The following is a 19,626-nucleotide window of genomic DNA, read 5'->3' on the forward strand; positions in this document are numbered from 1 at the left end:
CTCCATTACACCCCCATCCTTCCAACACCCTACAATCGGCAGCTGAGTTGGACAGACGTGGCGCTGTGGGGGTGGGGGTACGGGTGGGGGCAGGGCTGGAGACCTGGCAACTTCTGTGAAGCATGGCTACAACTTGAATGAAGCTTTTTAAAGCTCTGGACGTTTCCATTTGAAACTACACATCAGTCTAATGAGGTTAACTACAATAAATTACTGCGTGTCCTCTGAGAACAGTTGTTTCCATTCACTGGTGTCTTGCCTGCTGAGAATGCAGTGGGGTGGTGTCCCAGGGAGGCTCACACACTCCAAGTTGCAACAACTGCAAAAACAAGCTTTGGCATGCCACATCCTGTATTTTCTTATGCATACGAATCATTAAGTTCATATTAAAACACAGTTTTATCTTTATCTTTTAGATGTGATGAAACCAGTGTTGCAGATTGAGTCAGCAAGCAGCATTAGGACCTAGAGGCTGAGGAGTATCTTTGTACAACAGCGGCCACAACTGACCCACAATCAGATTTCCTCTGAGTTTCTCTTTGCAGCCGCTCATCTGGAAAGTTTCGAAGCTGAACCCAGATCAGGTCTGAGGAGTTGACTCCAGCCGACCCCCTTCTCTCCAGCCTGTGGGACGTCCCAGCTCCCAACTTCCTGGGGAAAATACAGACAGCCTCATTTGAATATCCCATTCCCACTTCTAGAAAATTCTCTCTCGGGCTATATAGAGCAGGAGAGTGTGCTACAGTTACACAATCCTCAGGACACAACTCAGAAGAGAAACCCTGCGACTCTGTGCCAGGTGAGGATTGGAAGATAATTGTCTTTGTTTCAGGAAGGAATGCAGAGGGTGAATGGGCTGCTTTGTTGTTAAGGTTTAATGTTACAGCGCAGCATTGTTCCATTTTAACCAGTTTGAAGTCTTCTGCTATTTCTCTGGCTGTTTGACCTGCATATTTCACAGAATATCTTTAATGTATTTGCAAGGAAAACAAAGACAGATTTGTTGGCAGAGCTTAAAGTTTTCATGCAATTTATCTCAGCAAAGCTTTTTGCCTCTTGCATGCCAGTGCTTTGTCGTCTATTTAAATGCATTTAAGTGCAAATTCACTGACAAAAAGTTCTGTATATGCACCTAATCTGGCTTTTTTATTAACTTTGACCTGTCACTTTTTGTTGAGGAGAGGTTCAAATCTGTCCTCTAGAAATCAGTGCTTCTCTACCGTGGCACAGCTGATTGGATGAAAGTTTTTTTCTGGGTCACACACAGCCAATGAAAACAGCGTACGTGTCTGATTGTGAACAAGTGATGACTAACTACTACAATAACTTAGACATTTTAAGTTTAACAGATGAAAACTGGGGAATAAGAAGGAGAAATTAGACAACACAGACTGTTTCCATCAGAGCCTGAATAATGTTTCCTTGCCTGCTCTGTGGAGATTACTACGTACACCTCTTGTCTTTCAGAATGAAAATCGCAGACATCAAAACAACTCAAGGTATCCTAACATGATGCAAAAGTCATTTCTGCTGTATCACAAATATGCAAATACTGAGATACTGGCAACATATGTCTGCACTGGTGGAGAGGAGACAGAAACGTGTTCAGAGACGTCAGGGCAGCTGGTTAATTACAACCTCAGGTTATATACATTTGGTCCTTTGTTTGAACAAGTGATGGGATGAGTTAGATACAGCCTGCATCAGGCACACACCCTTCTCTAGGACAAAAAGATGATTCAGAGTGATTTCACAGAGAACATGCAAATGCATCAAACATAGTGATTTCTGATCCTTATTTCTACTGGCTCAAGAAAAACAAGCGCTTGAGGTCATTAAAGTGCAGATGTGCAACAGTTTGCATCAATTACAGGAAATGTAGAGAATAGAGAGGTATCATATTACACCCTTGAGTCAGCACACAGCTACACTCCGAGTGGACAGCAGCTCCAGCTGTACAGCTGAGCCTCCAGTTGCTGCTGACGTGGCGGGCAACATGTCTGCCTCAAACTGGAGGCCGTCCCAAGCTTCTGTGTGGGCCGAGCCAACCCCTCCCTGCGTCTACGTCATCACATCCCATTCTGTGTCCGGGCAGTTTCACATTTTCTTTCTGCTGAATATATAGTTTTAAAAACTAAATATAGTTCGGATAAGTATCAATTCCACAAAGTCTCTCTGAGGAGTTATTCTGACATGTGCCTTCCATCTCAAACTCAATACTTGCATATGCTTTATTTGATTTCACTCAAACAACCCAGATTAAGTCATGTTAACCCATATCTTTTTCTTTTGTTCCTGTTTCGCAGGCTGCTACAGCTGCTTTTGGAGACAGACAGGATGTGGATGACCAACGTTGTTGCTCTTTGTCTGCTGGCCCTTGTGGCCTCTGCAGAGGACAAGAAGCTGAGCAGCCATGCCACCACGCTGGCTGACAACAGCGCCAACCTGGCTTTTAGGTCTGTATCCGTATTATGATGATGATACATTTGTAACATAAAGTGGCCTGATTATAGTCTCAATTATTTCTATAGATTTTCTTAAGCACTTTTTTCTAAGAAAAACATAAGTAAATAATTGTTTTTGTGATTTTGATTTAGCCTCTACCACAACATGGCAAAGGAGAAAGACACAGAGAACATCCTCATCTCTCCTGTGGTGGTGGCCTCCTCTCTGGGGATGGTGGCTCTTGGTGGAAAGGCCTCCACTGCCTCCCAGGTCAAGACCGTCCTGAGTGCTGACAAACTGAAGGATGAGCATCTGCACTCAGGGTTGTCTGAGCTGCTTTCTGAGGTATGAAAAACAAATATAAAACACAATACATTAGACCTCATTATCAACAATTTTAAATTTTGGTACCACAAGAGGCCTCAATATAGACCCTCAATAGTTTCAAACTTTTGCACATTTGTCTGATTATATGTTGCTTCATCCCAGGTGAGCAACGCCAAGACACGCAATACTACCTGGAAGATCAACAACCGCCTCTACGGCCCCAGCTCCGTCTCCTTCGCTGACGATTTTGTGAAAAGCAGCAAGAAGCACTACAACTACGACCATTCGAAAATAAACTTCAGGGACAAGAGGAGCGCCGTGAACTCCATCAATGAATGGGCGGCGAAGTCAACAGATGGCAAACTGCCTGAGATCACCAAGGACGTGCAGAACCCAGATGGAGCCATGATTGTCAATGCCATGTTCTTCAAACGTGAGTATAAACAGTATTTTTGATTCCAAGCCTGATATGTTTCACATTTTTGATCATAACTCTGAAACGCGACTGTACAGAGGTATAACAGAGTCTTTTAATATTTCGTCCCACAGCTCACTGGGATGAGAAGTTCCATGATAAAATGGTGGACAACCGAGGCTTCCTGGTTACTCGCTCATTCACCGTTGGAGTTCCCATGATGCATCGCACAGGTGAGTCTCTCCGTCATCTCTGCTTCTGATCTTATTATGTCTTCACAGCTTCATAGCTGCCTCAACAAAAATCCAAGCAAGATAAGGTATCTGATTAGTCTGACTGCGCTTCACAGGTCTGTATGACTTCTATGAGGACACAGCGAACCGCATCTTTGTGCTGAACATGCCTCTGGGCAAGAAGCAGGCCTCCATGATCCTCATCATGCCCTACCATCTGGAGCCCCTGGAGCGCCTGGAGAAACTCCTGACCAGGAAGCAGGTGGACACTTGGCTCAGCAAGATGGAGAGCAAACCTGTGGCCATCTCTCTTCCTAAAATCTCTGTGGAAGTCAGCCACAATCTGCAGGTAAATTGGTGGCAATTTGGTGATTTGATGGTTATCACAACATAGATATCCAAAAATCAGACATCAAACAAAAATAACCTTAACCCTGTGTGTTGAGCAAATCTGTCTCTCTGTCTTCTCCAGAAACACCTGGCTGAGCTCGGCCTGACCGAGGCTGTGGACAAAGCCAAGGCTGACCTGTCCAACATCTCTGGAAAGAAGGACCTCTACCTCTCCAACGTCTTCCACGCGTCGGCCCTGGAGTTGGACGTGGAGGGAAATCCGTTCGACACCAACATCTTCGGCACCGAAAAGCTGAGGAACCCCAAACTTTTCTACGTAGATCACCCCTTCTTTTTCCTGGTGAAGGACAACAAGACCAACTCCATCCTTTACATTGGCAGAGTGGTTAGACCCAAAGGAGATAAGATGCGTGATGAGCTATAATGTTAATGTTGTGAATCACTTTGGGTAGCTTTGTGAAATTATGTCAGGATCCTGTGTGTTCATTTTGGTATTACTGTTCCTCATGAGCACATTCCAATAGACAATCTGTGGACTGAAAATCTGAGCTTACTGTTTTTAGACACACTACACCTTCCCAGGGAACAATTTTGTATGTTTAAGCCTCAGCGTTAAGCCCCCTTGGATTGAATTATGTCCTTAATCACACAGAAAAACACAAATATTTACCTCATTTGAGATTTCCATAAACAAAAAGCAGTTGGCACAGCAGACAACATGCTTATATTAAGTATGATCTCTTTTTCTTTACATTCTATTTTTGCCATTGTGGTTCGGCCATGATTAATGTGCTCTTCTTGCAGTATCTTTAATGTTTAAAGAAAAAAAGATCTTTGCACAAGCTTGTTTTACAGATCTGTCTCACTCCCTCCCTTATTTTGCCTCCAGTCTGCACTGCACTGAATTGTTCGTCTACACAAGCTGAGTTTGCAGTGGAAAGGTGGCAAACGTCTGGAGCTTAATTTATGTCCACTTGCCAACCATACTGTTGTTGCTGCAGGTATTTTCCACAAAGAAGCTGTTGGAATTCTGTGATTATGAAATCATGTGTTCATTTTCCAATAAAAATAAAGGAAATGTTCTTTGTGTGTGTGTCCTGTTTTTATAAAAGCATGCCTGAATACAACTCTGGAGTGCTGAACAGAGGAATGTGAGCACGCAAGAGTTAACATCTCAAAGGAAAAGGGATAACAATCTTTCCAGTTGACTAGAGGTCAAACAATCCTGCCATCTCTGGAATGCAGGGACATGACAATGGCCGCCTTTTCCTCATACTGCTAATCTGCTGTAGATAACCAGCCAGAGAATTTGGTGGTTCATTTCTTTAACCACCACTAGCCTTAATAATAAGTGGGATCTTTGTTAGGACGTCCCAACCAGAGGAAAAGCTGACTCTGCAGTGGAAGAACTGGAGTGCAGGGTTATCATGGTGAGTGGGGAACTTAATCTCCTGCCGTTCCAGCACAGCAAATGAAAAGGTGTAGCTGCAACTCAACATTGGGTCAACAAAAGAATCAAAATCAGTAGTTTTTAACACCTTTCACACAGTCAAAACATTAGCTCAAGACTTTTGTTATCACATAAATAATACAACCCCTTTGTAAGAAATACAGTAAATGGCTTAGATTTATTTCTGTGTAAGAGCTGTAGCACCACCTTCTGGTTGTAAAGAGTAAAACGACTATAAGGAAGATAATTATGATGTTACAAATCAATGGTTTAATTATTTTATCATGTCGTATTTACATGCACATTGTACTTTGCAGTGCAGGAATAATACACAAGACAAAATAACAACATATAAATTACACAATGACTGACTTTGCTGTACACCAAGCATGAATTACGCTTCTCCTATAGTCAACATTAAAATCATAGAATATAAGGGGATTATTTCTAAATGTTGTTTAAAAAAAAACAATAATTTGGTTTGGTTGAGACGAGACTTTATATTTTGGGGTTTAGGTCAAAACTTTGACAAATACATAGTAACATATTAATATCATTATCATTTATTTGGATTCATGTTTTTCTTTTAAATTTGTGCTCCCAGGTATTCCCTTACACCTACATGCCATTTCAATAAACTGCAGTCAGCATCTACATTTTGTCGCTTTTATTCTTTTACTTCAAAGCACTCAATAATAAAAATCTGTTCAATGCTTCTTAGCAAATGTCTTAATTTGAACACTAGATGGCGATGTTCAGCCAGTGCACAGCTCGCACACATCACCATGCTTCTGTGAGGGAAACTATACCTGACACTCTGGAAGTGTTTTAATGTACCCTAGTAGAAGGGTGCAAAATGAGCAGTCACACTCCCAGATATGATTAATGTTGTACACTCCGTAGACATAAACATCTATGGATTTATGTACAAAAGTTACTCTGTAGTCAAGAAAGGTTGGTTGATGTTGTAAATAAAATTGTTGCATGAACAGGCACACACACAGATTGTGTTCTTATATTGACACATTAAAGAGAGGATGTAAAGTTAACTGTGATAACAGAATAATACGCAAAAAAAAGAAAAGAAAAAAAAGCTGAAATTTTGATCGATAATGAATAATTTCTTTTCACATTATAGCTTCGTATTACAGGACTATTATTGCTAGCAGGAGTGTCATATCATTCAGAGATGTAGCAGTAGCATGTAGCTGTATCAGTTAACTCAATTTACTTCAACCAGAATTATAGATGATGATATCAAGTGTTACAACAACGTGTCAGTGGACTAAAGCAACCACTGAGCACTTTGGAAATAGTAAAATTCCATTAACTATAGCAGAAAAGAAAAATAATCTTTCCTTTTCATTAGTGTCAAACAATAAGAGGGTGACATCTTTAAAAAATAAATAATTAAACAATGGGCATGTATGGACTGGACTGACTGTTCCTTCTCATTCTGCTCTAGTAGAGTAGAAATAAAAGTGGCAAATTTCTCTTCTTCTCTTTTGATAGTTATATACAATAGCAGCCTTTGCCTCCAGCTTTGGAGGGCTAATAACATAATATAATATTTAGCCATAGCTAAGTAACAGCCTTGGCTCCACAACTCTATTATGAGCTTTCATGACAAACTAAAAACAGACATTATAAGCAGAAAAAAAACAAACATTTCATTTTGAAATAGGCGTTTTGGGGCGTTCAATCTTCTGACGGGTGAACCTCTGGTTGCCCTGAAATAGGTGACCACTCAGTGGCCAGTGTGCGTAGAGAGGAGTGAATGAGTGCATCCTTCATTAAGGAGCGGGTGCACTTTCCTTGTGCTTTTCGGCAGCAGATACGTAGGCAGGTAATACGACAACTCTCATTACATTAGCACCGTCGCGTTCTGCTGCGTTGGCTGCAGGCAGATTAGCCAGTCGATGGACAATCCTATTAAACAAGTCTGCATTAAGCCACAGTGAGAGGCTGCGTGGTGCCTTCTCTGCTCTGCCTGCCCCTCCCAGCTCTTTGTCTCTTTCTTTCTCCGGATGTGTCTGGTTTTGCTTCTTTCACATCTTTGCTCCTCTTCCTCTCATTTAGATCTTGTTGTCCACCTGCCTGTTGGCCTTACGAAATAGTGTCTTGATCTCCTCTGTCACCATCTCCTGCCAGTTATCCCTAGTAAAGACAGAGGAGGGAGTTAAGACCAATATTGTATTTTACAGAGCCATTCATTCTTAAGCAGGGCTCTAGGATGTAAAGAAACAGAAATACTATGAAAGAGTACCACAAAGCACACAAAAAGCACAAACAGTAAAACGAATGCTAGAAGTTAATTATGAAAATGTGCCAGCCACAATAAAAATAAATGAAGTCAACAAAGAGCGCTTTCACCAATCCGATTAAGAACATGTAGAAGATGATAAGATCAAGAGATTAATGAGAATCGTAAATCACAAAGCCACCACTAAGGTTCAGAACTCAATGAGAGGGAATTGTGTCTGCGCAGGCTCAAAGGGTTGCCTTTGGTCACATCGAATCAGCCACAATGACATTTCCACAACACAACACAACACAACACCAGCTGGCATGCAGGTCTCTACCTCCTGTGTTTGAACTAAGAAGGTCAAGCCTTTTTCTCGGCTTTCTTTCTCCTGTACGCGGCTATATCCTCCGGGTTCAGCCCGTGATTGTTTTCCCTGAAGTAACATGCGGATAGTTGCAGTTTGCATGAGTCGTGTATCAATCGCAGGTTAATGGCAGTTATGCAATTTTCGATCAGATGGGAGTTGATAATGAGAATAATAACAGTGAGTTGAATCTCTTACCCTGGTTTGATCTCTGGTGGTTTTGGCAAAGGCTTTGTAAAGTTTGTTTTCCCCACAAGCCAGTATGTCTCTTCAATACCTTTACCCTAGCAGAAAAAACAAAAAAGGCATGGATAAGAAAATCTGAGAGTGTCAAAATATTTGCCAACACTGAGGTTAAATGTTACCTTCAACTCTGTCTTGCCTCTGACTTCTATTTTATAACCTTCATTAAGAGAATGGAGGATCTTCACAGTGCTCATATTCACATGGATTCTATAAGCTGATGGCAGAAGAGAAGAGAGAAAGAGATTGGACCAAGAAACAAAAAACAAAACATGAAGCAACACAACAAAACACAGTGGGTGATGTGTTCAGTGTGATACTCACGCAGCCCAGTGGATTCCATACGAGAGGCAGTGTTGACAGTGTCTCCAAAAAGGCAGTACCGAGGCATAGTCAGACCTACCACCCCAGCAACACAGGGCCCTGCAAACACAAAAAAAACAGCCAGATATGCAGAATAATATGATTAAGAAAAAGAGTAGCTGTATCACACTCTGATTGTTTTTGTTGTTTCTCATTTGATATATGGTTGCTGCATCTTACGCACTGAAGTATCACATGTATAGCCTTCACTATATGTATTACATGTATTTTTCTGCATGTGTGTTCCAGCTGCACATAAGAGAGGTAGATGAAATAAGACCTGGAGCTTGTCCAGTCTAGAGCTGGATTTAATAGTGAGACTCTAATTAGTGAAACTGAGTCGAAACTGAGACTGGGACATAACAGAGTAAGATTCAAGACCATTAAAGCTATTGTGTTGGTGTATTTGGCCTGTATTAGTTACTCAACTCATTCATTACTTAACAACACTCAACACTGAAGCCTTATTTTTACAGTAGGGGAATATATGGATATTTGTCACCTCTGACGTAGACTGAAGACAAATCGTTCATTTTACATGTCAAAATCAGTCCTACAATGACCGGTCACTATGGTGTTCAATTTTATGTATTCTACAAATGGCTGTACAGAGGTACTGGACCACCTGCTCAACTGGAGCAGAATGTTAATAAGTGTAAAATGATGTGATGAGGACTCTGGCTTTGAACAGGACTCACCTGAGTGGATTCCTATTCGTATCCTGACGGGAACATCTGGCATGTGCCGCATATGGAAAGTTCCCACTGAGCTGAGGATGTTCAGAGACATGTTGGCGATCTCAGCAGCATGCTTGTTGCCGTTTCTCTTTGGCAGACCTGATGCTACCATGTAAGCATCACCAATGGTCTCCACCTGGGCAATGCCAACATATTTATTTAGTTATGGACAAGAGTGTGTCACTGGTTACTGGTTACATGGCTCAAACAGTAGCTTTCAGGTCTCTTTAAGGTCTTGTGCTATACCTGTTTACTAAGTACACCTCCTGTTGATCACTCCACAGTGTCAGGTTGAAACAACATTTCTGTGAATATTGCTAAGATGCTGGAGGGATGCATTCATAAGCCTTCCGCAAACTCCATAAACAAATCACTCATTTTCAAACACATTGATTGGAAATGAGTGTATTATGAATATCACGCATGCTTTCTGACCTTGTAGACATCGTGGCTATTGAGCACAGCGTCAAACAGAGTGTAGAGGTCATTGAGAAGGTCGACCACCTCGATGGGATCACTCAGTGAAGAGATGGTGGTGAAACCTACAATGTCACTGAAGTAGATTGTCACCTCGTCAAAGTACTCTGGCTCCACTGTGGCACCAGTCTTCAGAGCCTCAGCCACAGAACTGAAGACAGAGAGGCAGAAAAGTGAGATGAGATTCAGATAATCATGCAACAAACAGTATATCTATTTCCTAACTTCACAGTGTGGATTGGATCATGGTGTGTGGTTAACTCACGGTGGGAGCATCTCAGACAGCAGTTTTTCTGTTCTCTGCTTTTCCACCTCCAGCTCTTCTGTTCTCTCTCTGATGAGGTCCTCCAGGTTGGAGCTGTACTGCTCCAGCATCCTCAGCATGGAGTCAATGATGTTGGTCTTTTTACCCTTGTTGATGAGCTTGAACTAGTTGTAACAAAATACAGATTCATGTTAAACAGTGTAATATTTTTAAAACTGGTTTACATGAGTGAAATAACAACCGTATAGTTTGGAATAATATCACACAACGGTGTCTCCAAAAAGTTACCCTGTCAAAGATTTCGTCAAAGGTTGGTCTGCGGTCAGGCAGTTCACTCCAGCACTGCTTCATCAGCTGGATACACTCCAGTGGAGCCTGGTCCGGGGCCACGGTGGGGCGACACATTGGAGGAGGCTTCTTTACTTTACGGATGATCTCTGGTGAGGAGATGGTGGAGATGGGACACATTAATCCAGTGTCAAACAAGAATATGTAGCAGTATTTTGTCACACTGCTGGCTGTGAGCTCTGCTGCCTGGTAGCAATATAAAAACAAACAAACAAATTGGTCGTGGCTGTTGTGTTGGTGAGATGTTCCTGAAATCTACATCTCACTTGTCTCAAAACATCTGAAAAACTCCTCTCTAATTTGTCTGCTTCTCTTAATCAGCATCTCCTCCTTTGTAATGGATGCATACAGTACCTTCAGGTGGTAGACCCAGCATGCAGTATGGCGGCCCTCTGACCACCACCTCTTGGAGGATAATAGAAAAGCTATACACATCTCCTTTATAGGTCCCTTTACGTGAGCTTGCAAGGTCTCTCAGGAACTCTGGAGCTGTCCAAAATAGATCTGAGAGGACAAAAGAAAGAATTCGATATCAGCCAATGAAGACAGATTTGGCGACGTTGTGTGTATACATCACTGGACACTACCAGTGAAAAAAATAAATCCCAGACAATTTATATTTATATTGTCTTCCAAAGAAATGGAACTGTGTTGTGATTTCCACCAGGTTTGGGTTAGGCTTTTACCTTCAGGTGGAGGTTCTTCTATGGGAGCTTTCTGAGACTCCAGCAGCTCATTGAAGCCATAGTCAGTAATCTTGAGGACAAAACGTCCGTCTACCACACAGTTACGAGATTTTAGTCTGCCGTGAGGAAATTCTCTGTGGTGAAGGTATTTCATACCCTGGAAGCAAAACACATCCAACTCACATAATATATCAATAAAATTCACTTTTGAAAATCATGGCAAAATGACAAACAGGGTTGTCATATTTATGTTTACCTTGATGAGATCAAGCAAAAGTGAGGACTTGAACATCCAGTCTAATTTAACGTCCTCGTTCCTCAGCAGGTCCTGCAGACTGCCCCGCGAGCAGTGCTCCGTCACCACCGCAAACATGGAGAAATCCGAAAAGAAGCCCAGGAATGGATTGACATTTTCGTTTCTCAGGTCCTTCATCTGAGAGCACATAGGTGGATAAACAGGTAATGCAAGGACAGAAGAAAATAAGGTATGTTAAGATACACACAATAGAAATGTGTAGCTTTTCCAAACCACTTAATTTGAGTGAAGATTCTACTTTGTGTCCGTTGTTATCCCCCCACAAGTCAAGACATGTTTCTCTACCTTTGTGAAAATCTTTGTGGTGCTCTGCTTCACCTCCTTGAAGTGGCCCTCCTCAAATTTCTTCAGCCAAACCCAGTCGCCCTGGAAGAGGAGCCATGTTGTTACAGAAGAAATGTTGCAGATAAAAAATGGAAGGGTTTACTTCCTTAAAGACTGTGTGTTTTCTTTTTTCCTTCAAAATGTGGCAATATACCATTGTTGTGATAATGAACAATGCAAGTAAAGTTGAATCGAGAGCAACTGGACTTGGTTGTAGATACGTGAAGACATTTCACCTCTCATCCAAGAGGCTTCTACAGTTCTGAAGAAACTTCACCAGTAAATCAGAACTGAAGAAGCCTCTTGGATAAGAGGTGAGAAGTCTTTAACTATCTACAACCAAGTCCAGTTGCCCTCAATTTTACTTTTCTTGGATAAGCATGACCTGGATGACTGAGAATCTTGGAGATGTTTGTAGGTATTGTGTGGAGGTATTGCAGTAATTCCAGATTACAAATCTTACAGGATACATGTTTATACAAAACAAGTGAAAGTGATTTAATTAGAAAGAACAAAAACGTGAACAACACCTTATCTGAACTTTAACCAGAACAACTGACTCTACTCCCCCTTTAACCAAAAGGTTTAACCTTACATGACATTGTGCTTCACAAGGACACCCTTCAGTCCCTCAACAGATACTTATCAATTTATTTTTAATTACATTTTTTAATATTGTTTTGCAGTACAGGTTGAAGTAACAAGTGCAATGACTCAATATTGCAGTGTAACCTACCTCATACACGGCTACATTTGTGGTCTCATGAGTAGCTGTCTGCATGCTGTTTACAGAGTGTGAGCGGTCTGCAGATTTCTCCTCCAGAGCGCTCTTAGACTCGCTCAGATCCTCCAAAGTGATTTTCTGTGGGACATCAAACACCAGGGGAAGATTTAATAGAAATCAGTTGTATCCTGAAACATTCAGTGTGTCATGTCCAAGGAATGCAGATAAAATTGTGGTCAATAGAGTAGTTAAAGTTTAATTTCATATTGGAGACTAGGATACAGTGAGGCTGATTACCTTTTTGCTAAGCTGGGGGTTGATAAAAGTGAGATCCTCCAAGGTAAGCAAGATCCGATTGGGACCTTTGATCAGCTGGATCTGTTGAAGTCGCCGCCTGTCAATGAGATTTAGAAAAGATAAAAAACTGTCTTGGAGATCGTCTTTGGAGCAAAGAAATCCTTGTAGGAGAATTACTTTTAGTCCAGTGTTAGTGTGTATTCGTGAGGTTGGAAGATACATAAGAAGAATCAGGATTTTTGATATCTGTAAAGTCACAGCATGCAGTAATTTCAAGGACATTTTAGGTTTCTTTGACTTATTGCCATAGGTCAAGATGATCAATAGTGTGGTTTTTAAATAACTAATTGAAATCCTCACTTGGTTTGTCTGAAATGTTAGCCAGAGTCAAACTCCCAAAACTCAAAAATGTGGCTGACTGTATTTAAGTTGCTAAGGCTTTAGGGGGCTGTCCCTTCAATCGTCCTTTATTATTCTCGAGCCTTTACACAGAAAATCTATCATTGTGCAAATCACAGCAATGAGTATGAGAGAAATGGTAGGAAAGATGGAGGCAGAAAGAATGGAAGAGAAACACAAGGCCTCATCTGTATAATTCTACATAACATGAACCAGTTTGTATTTACAGGCTGTACCTGATATAAAGACTTATACCGAGCCCTCCTACAGCCAGAGTCAAGATGACAGCCAAGACCACTACGATATAGACGACCTCCACACCTGAGGACGACAACAGGTAACTCGATTGTGTGGGTAATTATGGTTGAGGAATAAATGACAAAATGTATGAAATACATGCCATAAAACTGTGAAGACTTGAGTAAACACAACAGACTGTATACACATGCCAAACTGAAATATCGTACCTCCTGAGCAGATGGCATTCTTTTCAAACCAGCATTTGGAATCAGACGGTGGAGGGGTTCCTCCTGGAAAATTAATGGACCTCCCTGCAAAACTAAGCTCTCCGGACGTCAGATCCACGATATAAGTCTGGTACAGCTGGCTCCCACTGTTGTCAGTGTCCAGGATGACATAGTTTGTCTTGATTTCCCTAGCAGTGTCCACCTTGACCTTTTGGTTGAAACCGCTAAAGGTTGTGTTCTTTGTGAAGTAGGCCAGGTTCGAACCTGACAGCTGCATGCCTGCTCTCCTGGCATTGTGGATGGACTTAGCCAGGAGGTAGATACTGTTATAGATGGTCCCAAACAGGGGGTTAACCTGCAAGGATGATCAAGGGTTGTTGGTTGGGGCACAAGAGAAGACATGATGTGTTACTATATTATATCACTAAAAATGAATGTTTCTGACAAAGAGAGTTAGCAATTGAAAATGCAGGCAAAAATACTACGTATGGGATGTTTATCGTATGATAAACATGAGTTCAAATGAGAGATATCCTTGGAAAGACTCCATGGGGTATATGGGGGGAAGAAAGGCAACAGGAAACCCACTCACTTTTTGCTAATTAAAGGGCATGTAACACTGATATTCATTATAAAATGCACAAAATAATAAATCCCTGGACTGTGCTTTCTTATAGAACTACAGCAGAGGAATAACAAAAAGATGGACTTTCATACTAATAAAGACTGACTTTGGAAGTGACCTATTTGATTTCTCTAATTCACAATGACTCTTGAACACATTTTGCATGTATTGAGGATGTGGATTTTTGCTCCCTATCCCTTCCATTGATACTAGGAATGGATCACTTCAGCGACTATTAAGTTTTTCAGTGTAAAAATGGGCATGTGAATAGTGTTAAGACAGACTTTAAAAAGTGGGACCCTATCCTTTAACTCCCTAGTGTATCATCCTAAAAGTTCCTACCTGCTCTGCCTGCACGGCCAGCGTCAGTTCCTCACTCCTCTTGGCGGCAGTGAACGCCTCGTTGAAAGACAAAGGCTCAGAGGCCACAGTGATAGTGAGCACAGCATCATAGGCCTCCCTTAGCCTGCTGTTGTTTTGCAAGGGAACGTAGGAGACGTTGGTGTAGGGCATGCTGTAGTAGAGAGTGTCGTAGGGAACAAACACATACTTCCCCGAGGTCAGACCCATTTCCCGTGCTTTGAGAAGGAAAGTAGCCTGCTGCTCACCTCCAATCAGGATTGAGTGCATGCACATGATTATGGCTGAAACAGACAAGGAAAAAAACACACAATAAAGTATTTGATTTTTACAAAGTGGCTCATGTAAAGTGATATATGATGATATGATATATGACCTCTGACTTCAGTATTATAATGATTGAATGTGTGAGCAAGTGACTAGTATGAACAAATACACTCTAGTAAAAAGTACTCCAGTGCCCCCCTCTAGTGGAGTGACTGCAATACCTACTCAAAATGTTTATCATATGATCAGAAAGACTTATTTATCTTATTTATAAACTCAGTTCAATTGGATGCAAACTGGCTGATGGCTCCAACTAAACCACTTGTTCAAATGATTTACAAAATGAGAGGGCGGCCTGTAGGATTAAGACACTGATAAATTAAGTTGCTGTCCCAGCTCACCTTAACCACAAGGTTAAATTTACAGAGTCAAGATGGCTTCCTCGTCAGATGGCTGAGCTTACTGAAGAGGGTGTGTACCGCTGGGATAAGAGAATATTCTTGTGGAGCAAATCAGGAGAGCTGATTGTTTGACATTTTGCACTCGTTCACCTGTGATGTAATATCTGCTCCCCATGTTCTTATATTACAGGTCATTTATTTCTATAAATCCCCTATTTCAGAACTAGATTCAATGCGACTTTATTCTACTTCATGATTATCGCTCACTTTAACACATACATGAACCCAGGTCCTCACCTCTGATCTCTCCTGCAGCTTGGATCTTCCTCAGTGTGTTCTCCACCTCTGTCTCATTAATACCAATAGGTGTAACCAGGCGAACGGGAAGCCCCTTATTCCTTAGAGCAGTGGCCAATCTCCCAGCAGTATCCACCCAAATATCCTCATTGGATGAGACCACCACAAGACTGGCCCACCTAAAGTGTTTCAATACGGTGAACAACACCTCAGTGGGGAACGGTACTGTTCTGGCGAAAGTTGGGTATCCTGTGGTGCGGACGAGCTCATAGTTAACACAGCCGTAGGAGAAGACGGCCTTATCCCAGTTCTTGGCCAGCAAAGAAGCTGCAATACAGTATCCGGGGTTGGTGGGGCCCAAAAACGCATCCGCCATCTTCTCATAATAAATAAAGGCGGTGAGAGCTTTGGATGTTTCACAGGGCTCCTGGAGGATGATAAAGTCCATTTTCAGGCCCAGATCCAGGTTCAGGTCTCCGTTTATCCTGCTGACAGCGAGCCTGGCGGCCGCAGCAGGCAGCGCTCTGTAGTACACAGGGTCGCAGTTCCAAGGCCCCAAGACCCCCACTTTGAAAATCAAACATCGGACACAACAAGGGAACGTCAACACTCCGAGGAGGACCCATAATAGAAAGTTATAGAAGGGCAGTGTGGTTAGAGTTGGTCGACTTTTAATGATGGGGATATATGGATGATTGGACTCCCATAGCGTCCCTCTGAAATTTGGAGGAATATGTTGCATTTTCCTTCCAGGATGTCCAAGGTGAAGTGAATCTTTGCGTTCACTTTATTTATTATCAATTAGACCAGTGACACCTGCAAGACAGATGGAAATAAATGTTCTGGGAATAAATAGTTTCAGAATAAAATTATGAGCCATATGGCCAAATTGAAGTAACTTACCATGTCTTTGATGCCATCAGGACAGCTTCAATGTCCGGTGAGACAATCTCACAGGTGTCCTCTCGGGTCTGCTTCTCCGTCTCCACATAAACCCTCACCTAACCATCCCAAAAACCTTACCTATTCACCCCGAGGATTCACGGCGTCGCTCATGCGAAGACACAGCAAAGTCATTGTGTTTGGATTACGGGGCTGAGAGTGACAGGCAGGGCTCGCGTCTGTCGCGTTTGGAGACAACTTCAGCACCCTGGAGAGCTACTTACGCCCCGCAGTCAGCGCCTCTGAAGGCTCCTGCGCGTTTCCACAAACACCTCTGTTCACAGGGAGCATATCTGAACGAGGGAAAAAACACCCCCGGCCCTCAGGTTTTCTGTCTGTCATATGTATTTAAAAAAAAAAAAAATCCAAATCGAAGTGGCAAAAAACTCGGTCGAAAAATGAGCCGTCCTCCCTCAAAATATGTTTCTGATCAATAAAAATGGGAAAGTATTTGATGTATTATAAATATAGGAGGCCAGTGTCAGCTACAGGCCCATTCAATGAAGTCCCTCCAAAGTGACCTGGGGCAAAACGTAGGTGTTACTCTCTAATCCATTTCCAGTGAGGTACAATATAAGAGGATTGACAACAGGCCTTAGTCTGTTCTAAAAGCCTTGTTATCATTCATGCTGGAGAAGCAATAAGGCCTTTCCCAGTCAATTAACTTACTTCTCTAAAAATTACAACATTATAGCCTAGACCTCTATATCACTAGAGATAAATATTTTGTATGCACACGTTTTTCTAGCCATGGAGACACTTCAGCCATATTGCACAGAGACACCTGAACCGTGCTTTAATTGGTCTAATACACCTGCAGTACACCAGGTCCCACAGATCAAATGAATTTGAACCCTAGTGGAGTGGCAGTCATTAAAGATAACGAAGGGCTCTCCCTGTGGGTCCCCTGAGTTCTGCTGCGTTTCACCTGCGTCAGTCTTTTCAGCTCTTTCTCAGAAGACTCCACTGGTGAAACAGCCTGGCTGGCAAATGACTCCAAGAACAGCTGGTTGCCACAACATCAAGCCCTTGGATGACAGTGTGGAAGACAAAATATAGCAGGATGGATGACTTGAAAAAACCATGTGAGACCATGCAGTGGAAGGTTAGAATAAAAAGAAGGCGATTGTTAGCCACACAAACTTGTTTTAATTTAGTTAATGGAGACTCTCGTATAATCTTGCAGATCATCAAAGGATCATAACTTATCATAAATTGTAATGGCCACATAAGGGTTAGGTGTGAGCTTATGCTCAAGAGTTCATCTGTTCAGAAGCTATGGAGTGACTAGTTCAACCAACATCAGGCTGCAGCTGTGTGTGTGTGTGTGTGTGTGTGTGTGTGTGTGTGTGTGTGTGTGTGTGTGTGTGTGTGTGCATGTGTGCGTACGTGCGTCTGTGTGTTTGGAGGATATTAAATATCATGCCAAAAACCTTTTTCCTCCAAACTCAATCCAGACCACTGACTACTAAAGACAATGAGGCAATAAAGGAACATTATAAAAACTTTACACAATACAATAGAATCCATAGTTACAGGAATATTAGATTGCATTAAATGCACAAGGAGTTGGAAAGTGATTCCACCTTTGTTGACCCATATCCCACATAAGCTGATGAGCCTCTTAAACGTAACACCTTGACACCGCTGTCCTGCATCCAGGAATAGAGGACAGAAATGGCGACTCAGCGTAATGTCCACCCAGTGAGTAGTGAACACAACACATTGGATGCAGCTCCTGAGACGAGCTCTGCACTCTGTATGGGATACTGTGGAAGGAAACATAGATATTCTTTACAAGCCAAAAAAAAAAAGAAAAAAAGAAAGATATAAAAATACTTCAAAGACACATCTCTCACATTATACTGCATAGGAGCTAGGAGGTAAATTAGAAATTCTGTATCGGCAGAAAAGGAGATAAATGATTAAATATGTCTTTGGGCAGATAAAATAGGATCAGTGAGGAGATGGATGGAAAAAAATGCACCAGTGAAAGGTAAATGGAGACACCAAGCACAGAATATTTTCCTTAAGTAAGTTAAGGATTAAGTTCCTTTCAATTTTTATACTGATGTTATGGTGAAGTGTGCATTGAGAAAGCCCGCTTAATAGCACAAAGCAATGCCCAAATGTTGTTGATGCTAAAATAATGACTGAGGTGGTTTAACCTTATGAAGTATGGATCTCAAAAACTTAAAAAATAAGATACAATTGACTATATTCAATTAGGGGTATGGTTTTAAGTGAGAGTAGACCTAGCCTATATCACATATCATGAGCAAGAGTGTAAGTTAAAATACTTATGGCTCAGATCGTATGGCCTCTCACTGTCACTTTTGGACTACATACAGTACATACTCAACAAGATTTGTGCAGGATCAATACAAATCTCAGGCCTCGTGGTCAAAACTAAGCCAGACTGTGCTGATTCCACTGTAATATAGCAGCCACACTGTCCACTTGTGTCTTCCAACATTTTTTCTTTTATTTTCCTCTACTTTCAGTGGAAGCTGTCATGTCAAGTGAGCTGGTTTATTTGAGCTCCTTCATGATCCTTCACAATGCAGCCGCACACAGTAAATTTATTAGAGAATGGCTTTAGTTCTGGTGCCATCTAGTGGACACAGAGTGTGCAGTGACGCTTAGCCTTCTCTATTTTGCACCTTGATAAAGAGAGTAGACTTGATTTGTCATGGACTCATTATCTTTTTGGATGATAAAAAGTTGCACAAATCTACTTTCAACCTAGATTAAATAGGGATATTTTTGTAACATTCTTCCTTGTCCCTTAACAAGGAAGAATGTTATAACAGGAATTGAATGTAATTGATGTGTAGATAATTAAAGTACCACCATGGTTGTGTTTGCTTTAGTTAAGATATTTTCATTAACATATGTTGGGTTTTCATTCACAGTTTTTTTGTTGTTGTTCCTTTTACATACCGATATTATACTCTGCATTCTGCCTGTCTGAGCCCCTATCTTATCTTTACAGCCTTGAAGATTCCCAGACACTGCAACATGCAAGTGGGTTGTGTGTATGTGTGTGTGTCTGACTGTGTGTAGCCTACAAGTAGCTACATGAACACAATAATCTTTGCTCTTTTTTAAAAACAAAACAAAACTGTGGCCTTAATTTGTGTGGACTCTTGAGAGTGCATATGTGTGTTGTACTGTATGGGTGTGTGCTGTGATGCTGTCATGCTGTCATGCTCTCATGAGGAAAACAATGGCCAAGGTCGCAGATGAAGAGTGGAG

The 19,626-nt window shown here is 41.7% G+C and overlaps 2 protein-coding genes across 3 annotated transcripts; one reads left to right on the forward strand and one right to left on the reverse strand.

The window, feature by feature from the left end:
• Positions 1-686: 686 nt before the first annotated feature.
• On the forward strand, positions 687-4,853 carry LOC111233403 (serpin H1-like). 2 transcript variants are annotated; one of them, XM_022761206.1, is made up of 8 exons: positions 687-799; positions 1,468-1,499; positions 2,307-2,456; positions 2,598-2,790; positions 2,935-3,205; positions 3,322-3,420; positions 3,537-3,769; positions 3,893-4,853. In XM_022761206.1, exons 3-8 carry the CDS (start codon positions 2,338-2,340, stop codon positions 4,193-4,195), a joined length of 1,218 nt encoding a protein of 405 aa, XP_022616927.1. In that variant the 5' UTR covers positions 687-799; positions 1,468-1,499; positions 2,307-2,337; the 3' UTR covers positions 4,196-4,853. The 2 variants fall into 2 exon arrangements, with proteins under 2 accessions (XP_022616927.1, XP_022616926.1); XM_022761205.1 differs by lacking the exon at positions 1,468-1,499 and having other exon boundaries at positions 767-799.
• Positions 4,854-5,546: 693 nt separating this feature from the next.
• On the reverse strand, positions 5,547-16,847 carry LOC111233425 (retinal guanylyl cyclase 2-like). Its single transcript, XM_022761229.1, has 19 exons — positions 16,330-16,847; positions 15,427-16,242; positions 14,444-14,745; positions 13,477-13,831; positions 13,246-13,330; positions 12,611-12,707; positions 12,326-12,451; positions 11,551-11,631; positions 11,206-11,382; positions 10,950-11,106; positions 10,618-10,767; positions 10,204-10,352; positions 9,916-10,079; positions 9,609-9,801; positions 9,135-9,309; positions 8,398-8,496; positions 8,196-8,290; positions 8,029-8,114; positions 5,547-7,378 (listed from the first exon to the last, which is right to left on the reverse strand). The coding sequence occupies exons 2-19, from the start codon at positions 16,166-16,168 to the stop codon at positions 7,297-7,299; spliced, it is 3,315 nt and encodes a 1,104-aa protein (XP_022616950.1). The 5' UTR covers positions 16,169-16,242; positions 16,330-16,847; the 3' UTR covers positions 5,547-7,296.
• Positions 16,848-19,626: the final 2,779 nt, after the last annotated feature.

Source organism: Seriola dumerili, unplaced genomic scaffold (assembly GCF_002260705.1).
Source record: "Seriola dumerili isolate Sdu_G_001 unplaced genomic scaffold, Sdu_1.0 BDQW01000391.1, whole genome shotgun sequence".
NCBI classification, from domain to species: Eukaryota; Metazoa; Chordata; class Actinopteri; order Carangiformes; family Carangidae; genus Seriola; species Seriola dumerili.